The 9,582-nt window shown below is 42.4% G+C and overlaps 1 protein-coding gene and 1 pseudogene across 1 annotated transcript; both read right to left on the bottom strand.

Annotated features, from left to right (window-relative positions):
* Window positions 1–1,105: 1,105 nt before the first annotated feature.
* On the bottom strand, window positions 1,106–7,002 carry LOC140924023 (2-hydroxy-3-oxopropionate reductase-like). The gene is made up of 3 exons (XM_073374028.1): window positions 6,588–7,002; window positions 5,334–5,905; window positions 1,106–1,192 (listed from the first exon to the last, which is right to left on the bottom strand). The coding sequence occupies exons 1-3, from the start codon at window positions 7,000–7,002 to the stop codon at window positions 1,106–1,108; spliced, it is 1,074 nt and encodes a 357-aa protein (XP_073230129.1).
* LOC140924965 (uncharacterized) lies at window positions 1,236–5,089 on the bottom strand (annotated as a pseudogene).
* Window positions 7,003–9,582: the final 2,580 nt, after the last annotated feature.

Here is a 9,582-nt window from a genome sequence, read left to right on the forward strand (position 1 = left end):
TCATTCACCCATAAATTCGCACTTCACATTTTTATTACGCCTCACGCTTCACGTTTTTTCACGCTTCGTGTCCCCATATTCGTTTCTCTTTTCACGTTTCGGTGGCCTTATCCACAGCTGTATAGATAAATGAATTGTTATTCCCCAAAAAACCTATTCTTATCTTTATTATGTTTTTTTGTGTTTGCTCCATGCCAAAGGTTTTTCGGCACCTGGTCGATTTCGACGTAAAGATACAAAATGAAGAAATAATAAAAATAAATGAATAAACAGACTAAAAACGTAAAAAATCTGGCTTATAACGCTGTGATTGCGACAAGTCATACACATCTTTACTTACATTTCACGTTTCTATTTCACGTCCCACGCTTCGTTAACACCCTTTTCGTTTCCGTTACTAACGGGTATTTTGTTTCACGCATTGGCGCACACGCCTCACTATTCTAATTCACATTTCACGCTTCTGAAGATAAAGTTTCTTCGACAGTGTTCTTTTGTCGCCGAGTTTTACCCTGCTGGTTATCACCTTAAAAGAAATTCCAATTAAATTCGTAAATCAATCAACCGAGGTCTTTAAAACTTAATTCACAATTATAACATTTTCAATAAGCCGGAGTTTGAAACCGTTACATGGAACAACAAGTAACTACAAACGGGTTTTTGTTTGCTTGTTTTTGTTTTTTTCTCTTTACTCAGACCCCGGTTTTGTCTTAAATATCAGACATCTTTCCACCTTGTTCCTCAAGCCGAATACCATTTTGAGTCGATGGAACCAAAAGTGTTAACTTCGATTATTTTTACTAACTGGCCACGCCCACTGTATTCTTGTTTTCCGGGGGTTGTACAGATGAACCCATCAACCTACCCACTACAAAGACAGTCATTTGCTATTCATTAATTTAAGTTCAGTGGGTTTCCTGTGTAAGATTCACACGCTTGCATAGGGTCATACACAACATTTTTACACAAAAAGTGAACTTTTAATATTACTTTTTTAACCACATAAAGATTAACAAATTGTAACATCAGCCAAGTCTGTAGTGTCCAGGATTAACCGAGGCAGACTAGGCTGTTGTAGCAAACCAAACTTTCTGAGCCAAAATAATCAGTCTTCTGTTTTATCATAAATCTTATCTTTTGTTGTGTGAACAACCGCCATCGAATTATTAACGTGTTCAACCGAGTAAGTCCAGTTCTGCACTAACCTATATAAATATAAACACAAATGCAGCAAATCACTGAGAATATTGGATTATGGCCTGTGCGGTAACGCCATAACGCCACTTTATTAAAGAAAATGCAAACAACTAGTACAAAATAGAAATGAAAACGTCAAATAGAGTAAGCCGTGCCAGGGGGGCCAGAAAAAACCTAACCTAAAAAACCCCGTGGGGAAAAAGGGATAGGAAATCTGGGGCGGGCCAGGCACGACTTAAGTCCCCCGCCAAGACTACTAATAAACTAAATAATTGTAATAAACAAACGAAAACTAAATAGCAATAGTTTGAGCAACTTTTAAGCGATCACTAACGGTGTGCTTAATGTATCTGTTCTTTGAAGTGGCACATTTCCAGCCAGCAGCATGCATATCTAGCAGATCAGCGGAAACACTCCGACAAGCAGGATTTGAGGCGGCACCAGACTTTATACTGTGCGTGCCGTAAAGAGCAATGTCACCTACAAATGGTTTAACAAATTTCTTAAATTCATCTCTTAGTGTTGAATATGAAACTCCTCTAGAAGCATGAAAACACTCCCTAGACTTAGTTTTAACGATTCGCCTAACGAGGGGCGAAGATGACTCACAAGTTGAAGGGAAAAGCTTAAGTAACCTTTCGGTGATAGAAACTGTGCAAGTAGCCTTACGAGACCTAGCTAGAAAGGACGTATGCCCTTCTCTATACTGATCATTTTTGCGTTTAGGAATAAAAACTGACATGTACTCGTTGAAAATAGAGACATCTCTAACTGTCAAATTGCGAATTTCGTCCATACGAAAAAACCCAGCAAAGCCAACCAAGAGGACGAAAAGAAAACGAATAACGGCAAGCGAACTACTAGAAATATAATATTCAGCGATCCTTAAAACTGTGTCAACGGATAAAGGCTCTAGGGCATTCTACAATACCGGCCAGACTATGACCCCACTTAATACCATAAACAACTGACTCTATAGGAGATATCCCCGTATTATTAGAAATAGAAACAGCAGTAAGTTCGCTGATAAAGAGAGCAATGTGCAGTGGCTTCGCTGGAATAACTGAAACGCCAATCTTAGAATCTGCCCATTCACGCCATCTGATCCAGCCAGATCTATACTTCTGCACGGTAGAGGGAGCCTTGGACTCAAACTGTAAATGGAGAAGGTCTGGAACAAGCTTGCGCAAGGATGGATCGGCCAGAGAATTCGCTTCACTCCAAATCCCGGATTGGAGAACATCTAAAAAATAAAATAAAACTAGGCAGGAAAAGGCAAAACATTTAAAATTATAATACAGTAGAAAATATGATGCTGCATCATAATCATGCAGCACGGACAGTACTACAGCGTAAAAACGACATGTAATGAGAAACAACGACAAACGGAAGCCGAACTGGCTGGGCCCAGTAATGCTTTAAAAAACTGTAAAAAATACAACAAAATAGCAAACATTCGATAAAACAAATGTAGACCAATAAAATAAAACATAAAATAAGGCCCACTGACGGCGCCAAAACAGGCAAACTGCGTGGTGAAGCGGACATCGAACTCCGAGCCAAGAAGACGCTGCCAAATCAGGCAAAAAATACACCGCCAAATCAGGCAAAAATACGCTGCCAAAACAGGCAAAACAAAGCTGCCAAATCAGGCAAAAATACACTGCCAAAGCAGACATGATAACGGTGCCGAATCAGGCAAATAAATAATACCAAAACGAAGCTAACAAAAGATAAACCTAAAACACCGACAATAATGAGCTGTAAGGGGAGACAAAAATGGGAAAGCTCACCTAAAATCTATCCGCAAGGCTAACATTTTAAATTTCGGGCAGCCGCTGAACACCGACGGACGCGCTTTGTAAATCTGCTTCTGTCCTGGACCCTCCAGCAAGAGGTCTTCAATACAAGGAAGCTCAAACACTTCTTTAACAAAAGACTTGAACTGGGAGGCGTTGTCGTGCAAAAAAGGCCAAAAATAGGCCGAAGGCCATTGTGGAACGATAAAAGTGCCGTAACCGGAGCAGGACGAGAGAGCCCTAACTGAAGGCACAATGGCACCCACCGGAGGGCAAACTCAGTTATTCTCATGTCGCCAATCCTGAGCCAAGGCGACCACACCGCTGCAACCTGGGGAAGCAAATTTAGAGTTGAACCTCGGAAGCTGGGCATTGTAATAGGACGAAAAGCGATCAATTGTGTGAGGGCCCCATTTAGCGTCGACAAGTCGAAATACCGAGGGATTAATGGACCAGTCGTCTTTATCAATAAATCTGCTAAGAAGATCTGCTCTTTCATTAAGAGACCTAGGGATCCACTGGGCTTCGAGAACGATGCTGTTGGCAAGACAAAGATTGAAAATATCCATAGCCAGGGCCTGGAGGTGAGATTTGGAGCTTCCGATAGCAACTATTCTGGCGGCGGCCTGATTATCAGTGAAGATTTTAACTCTCTTGAGTTTCAGTTGAGCCACGTAAGAAAGCAACACGTAAAAAATGGCTTTCAGCTCGCGAAACGTAGAGCTTTGGCCGATATCCTCGCTCTCCCACATGTCGCTAACGACGGAGCCGTCTAAAGTAGCCGAAAATCCTCCGAACGCTACGTCGCTAGTATCGGAAAATACAACGGTATGCGTAGCTAACGGTGGCCTAATAGAATAGCCGTTTAAGCAGTCGATGTTGCAATACCAAAATTTCAGTTCTTGTAAAAGGCTCGGAGGAAAATGAATTATGTCATCCCAAGCCGATCTGCTTTCAATGGCGAAGTACATTATATTTGTCTGGTCAAAAGACGAGAAATTGGACCAACAGCTAACGCAGCTGAAATGATAGTGCCTGCTATTCTCGCTAACTCGCGAAATGAAGAGAATCCATCCTGAATCGCAGAATCTAGCAAGCCTTTAAGCTTGAGAACTTTCTTCTCGGGAATCCGGAAACACATTAAAATAGTATCAATAACGAAGCCTAGCCATTCGCCAATTTGAACTGGATCCCAGTGAGACTTTTTCTCGTTACAAAGAAGACCAGATGAAGAGAGCTCTTTACGTTGAATTAAGCTAGCTGCCACGGCAGAACATTTGTCTGGTCGACTCCCGAAACCATCGTCCAAATAAATGAAACTGTTGTGTCCCATAGAACGCCAACGCCTTACTAAAGGGCGCATTAACTTGGTAAAACAAAAGCAAGCGCTACTTAACCCGAAAGGCAGTACTGTAAAGGAAAAATATCTGACGACGCCAGAAAAAGGCCACGCGAAACCAAGGTACTTTTGGTGGTCGAGACAAATATCGACATGGTGGTAACCGGACTTAAGGTCCCAAGAGAAAAACCAGTGTCCTTCATCGAGAACTTGAGAAAGCGATCGTAAGTCCTCGTACTTGAATATAGGTTTTACTAAATAATTGCTTACGTGTCTCAGATCGATAACCAGGCGAAGCTTCTTCCCAACAGCGACTGTCAAAGGATTAACACAATACGGGGGGAATTCGTGCTCAACAATGCAGCCGTTACTTAAAAGCTCGCTAATAGCATCAGCGACAAATTCCGAATGCTGAAGAGCTGATCTATTGTTCTTCAAAAAGCACTGCGAGGGGTACTCGGCAAACGGCAATCTGTAACCGCGCCTAATCATATCAAGGACAAAATCTGGTGCATCTAAAGTCTCGACCCAAAAGTTAAACGAAGATTGCAAGCGACCTTTCACGCCACTGCTTCCGCCTTTCGCACTAAACTCGTCGCCACAACAAGGTAATAAATGAATTAAATCACACTCAACTTCATCACAGGTCGACGAGTCGCCATCTAGTCAATCGCGTCGAGAGCTACTCTTCGAAGAATCCGCAGGCTTCAAGCACGTGGAACTCAAATGACCAAAATCCCCGCACTGAAAAAAGGGGAACACATACAGAAAAACATGAAAATAAAGTCCATAACATAAAAATAAAAGAACAGTGTTGTAGCGTGTGGCGTTGCAGACCCGAAGGAAGAACATACTGACTGACAACAACATATATGAAACGCAATTAACACGTATTACGTAACTACTGAACACTTCATTGAAAAACACAATGAAAATACCAAATTCAGAACGTGCAGAAAACAAATATCTGCTAAACTTCGTACCGCAGATATTTTGATATTCTCGAATCCGCCTATCTGTAATGGCTCTTTTAAATCATCTTCCAGCATTTTGGGCGGATACGAGGATCCTGCTACGTTTCCGTACCTGAAACGAGCGCGGTTGTATATTTGCTCCACGTGGGAATGCAACTCAGTAGGCACTTTAAACTTTCGCGCCAGGTCGTACCCTAGATTCAAATCCTTGCAATGAAGCTCCATTGTAAAATCAGGGTTATAAGTGCCATTGAAGACTAGAGGACCTTCTGTTTCCCACACGTATGAGTTTCCCGCGCTGAACCTGATAGCTTCAAACAGAGACCTTAGATCCAAGCCGCCTCTCTTCCCCAGCATCATGGCTTCTCCCATTGCCACGTTATTAATTGCTGCTAACATATTGGAAATGACCTTTGCTATCGTAGCACTGCCCATTTGGCCCATGTAAAGCACCTTCTTAGTGCTCTGCTGGAGAATTGGGAGGCAGTCTTCAAAGAGCTGTTTTTCTCCGCCCACCAGAACTGTCATTTTACTCTGCTTTAGAAGTGCCATGCCTCCAGTTACGGGCGCTTCAAGTACACGAACACCTCTCTCCCCTTGAAAAGAAATCAATAGTGTAATATTAGATTGAGCCGAAGCCTAATAGCGGAGCTCTTATGAAATACTGTTGTTATTTACATCGCAGAATCAGTGCATTCTCACTCATCTGACTTTTATTTCCTTTCCTTCTCACACACTCGACAGCATAAGAATTCTAGGTTGTTTACGGAGATTTATTCCTAAAGTGCAGTACATAATTTTCAAATCTTTGTACTTGAACGTAAAGAAAGTCATAACAGGATTTTCAACCTGCTCTTTTTTACACAGTTTTATTACATCAAAACCAACTGAAAGTAATGGCCACACCTCACAACTCTACAGTATGTCCAGTGCACAGCAGCACCACCCACGCAGTGTGTTGCAGCAATGGACAGCTGTTTTGCCCTCGTTTGGGCTTATCAACATTTTCAAGGTACCAGTCATAACGCGGAGTTGTGTAGTTTGACCATTGATTATCCTAAATAAACCAGCCTTAACTGTCCCAGGCGTTCAGGTAGTGGCAGCAGCCTCTCTCCACTAACTGAAAGCCTGGATCCAAGATAATAGTGTGTAGTCGGGCAGTAAAAGTGATGCGAGAACTCGCTGGGGCTACAGTCCTCAGGTCACGCGCGTCTAATTTTCGCTTGGTTTCCTTCTTGGCTATCTGTACAGCACAGGTTAGGCTAAAACCAGTCATACCTGCTTCTTTAGCTAGTTCCAGAGTCTGTTGATAATCCGTAGTGGAATGGTCAATCCACACTCCACCAGACCGCAATCCAGCTAACACCCCATCCTCGCCTTTCAGAACCTTTTTTACGTGCGGAGGAGCAGGAAGTGCTGTTATGACAACATCACACATCCCGGCCAGTTCCTTGGGGTTCCCCGGACGGGGTATATCCCCAGGGAGTTCCTGCCCTGCTTTTACGTTAGTATCAAGAAGAGCAGATACAGTAAATCCAGAGTTTAGGAGATTCTTGGCGACTGTTGATCCAACATTTCCCAAGCCTATGATCCCGATCCTTTGAGCGGGTTTTGTGGAATATGCCCTGCGGTGGCTGCCATGAAACGCGCTCGAACGGCTAAACAGGAAACGAAGCGATGTGATTCTGTTCATTTGGTTGCGGCTGTATCAGTTGAAAAGAAATATTTCATTGTCTATTTAATCTCAGAGGAAATTTTAACGATGACCCGCCTTACTGACGGCAAAAATAAGTCAGGTGAAAACAAACTTGCGTACGGCCGGGTTTACATATGATCATAAGAAGAAAAACTTTAAGCGATCACCCTTCATGATTACTGTAACAACAGGGATATAACAGGGGGGTGAATAGGGGTATGCAAATCCGCCGATCTGTTATGATTTATTAACCAAATCTGCCGTTTATTATCCAAAACCTTGAACCCACGCTTGAGTGTGCCTACCAACTTTTTCCGAGTCGAGCTCTTCGTTCACCTGGTCATTACCGGAATTTCCGAACATTTCCGATGATTTTCCGAAGACTCCTGAACGTTGCCAAAAATGTCTGAAGATGTTCCAACCACCTTTGAGCACTTCCAAATCGATTTCAAAAGCAACATTTTAGCGTGTTAAGCGTCTTTTTGGAATATCTTAGGGAACATCGAATTCAATTTTCATTATTAATCATGTGTTAAAGAACAAATCGTCCGGACTGTGATTCGAGCGTGCGAAATGACCGAAACCGTCCGTATAAATGCCTGAGATCAATGTCTTGAGTGTGCAAGCGCGGCGTGAGATTCACGTATAATGCGTGAGAATCAACCTCATCCCTAGGGTCTTCTCCCTTTCCATTATGGCGGCGCCATATTGGACAGCGAGAAGACTCTGGGGACGAGGTTGCGTGAGAATCTGACCCAAAATTGTTTGAGTGTCTTTGAGGCTGAGGTCGGGTGGGAAATCGGGCAGTTTGGGGCAAAGGGTTAGCCATCATCCCAGTACATTTTTACATTGGAGTAACCTCGGGTGTTAGATGGGTCTTAGGTCTAAGGTCTCTTAGCTCTTTCGTGTTCGTTTTGTAGACAAGACCGCGATATGTATGTAAAAAAATCTGACACTGGGGGAAAAACGAGGCAAAAGTGCATCCGTGACCCTAAATTTTGCCAACCCTATCAATTTGCATTTCAGACACACGCAAATGCAAACCACCAATCAGGTTTAACTACCGAACAAGTCAGGTCATATACCTGCTATTTAATGTCGTTTAGAAATACAGTCGAACCCGGGGAACGGCTAAGTGAGTGCTTCATAATACAGGGTGACCGCCTAATGCATGTTTCAATAAATACAGTTCAAGGAATTCGATCTCCAGTGCTGATCAGATCAGAAGTTTGACCTCATGAATAAAAACATTCACTTACGGCGTTTTATTGATTTGCGAAAATGTATGAACAAATAATTGACACCGTGTGACCGTTTAAACGTGTTTAATACAGGTCAAGACAATGAAAAAAGTCCCGTTGCGACTTCGCAAATGGTGACCGCGACCTCTTAATAGAGGTCGAAATTACAATACATCAAGGGAGGTAATTTTCGGGACTTTGAAAACTGACCGCAGAATACCCTGCCACTTATTTGCATGTCATTGAATAAGAATAGCATCTATTGTGTTATGCTTCGTTCTTCAAAGAACGCCGACCAACGAAAACAATGGTGGTACAGAGTGGCGGGGTATTCAGCAGTTAGTCCCCCATTTGGAAGGGTGCGATAAGTGCTGAATCAGGGATAGTTTTATTGGAGTTGTGACCCATAATTCGGTTTCCATTCTACGATTATTTCGATTCACGATTTTCGTCTTACGATTCTCCAATTCTTGACCTATTGTCTCGATTTTACAGTTCTTTGCTGTTTTAGTCGTTTGGCGACTACGTTTGTTAGGGAAATAGCGCGCAACAAACGTAATATTCCTCTTTCTTTAAGCCTTTAATGAAGCAAAACAAGCGTGCCCTAAGGGTAATATCAGCTAATATCGCGTAAGCCTCAGTGAGTAAATTTGTTGCGTAACACGAAACTGATTTGAAACAGATTAAGTCGAAATCACTGTCTTTCGGCACGTTAGAATTATATTTACAATACCTTGAGTTGAAGCGTTCCTTTACCAAACTGCACAATTACAAATTTAATTTGTACTTGGATTGAAATGGCCCTTCTGTTCCTCTTGACGGCTGTTCTTACCTAGAAACGTCAGGTCACGATGCAGAAGCAATGTTTTATACCCCAGGGTCGGAAACGAAAGGTCAATCAAAAGTGTCAAAGAAGCCCCACCCCTGGGGAAAAAAATCTAAAGAAACAATACTATACTACTATATAAAACGAATAAAAGAACATTTCAAAAGTACGTTCTTACTACTTTTATTTCAGGTTAACGTAAGCTCCGTTAAATTACTTGCTGTAATTAAGTATTTTCTCTCTCCACTAGCATCTCTTAATCACTCCAGGAAGATTGACCGTGCTATTATAATATTAATGAAACGTACCATGCTTTATAACATCAGTGACCCGTAAAAAATCCTTTTTGGGAATTGTCACCCCACCTCCGATTATTTCCAATGGTCCGTCCCTTAGGGACCAGTCGTTTATTACGTCTCAGGAGAGGTGGCGGGGGGGGGGGGGGGGGGAGGGTTGGGGTTTGGAGGGGGGCACAATTTTCTAAGAGGCTTGATTTTGGGGGTTAATTTT

The sequence above is a fragment of the Porites lutea genome, chromosome 14 (genome assembly GCF_958299795.1).
Source record: "Porites lutea chromosome 14, jaPorLute2.1, whole genome shotgun sequence".
Lineage (NCBI taxonomy): Eukaryota > Metazoa > Cnidaria > Anthozoa > Scleractinia > Poritidae > Porites > Porites lutea.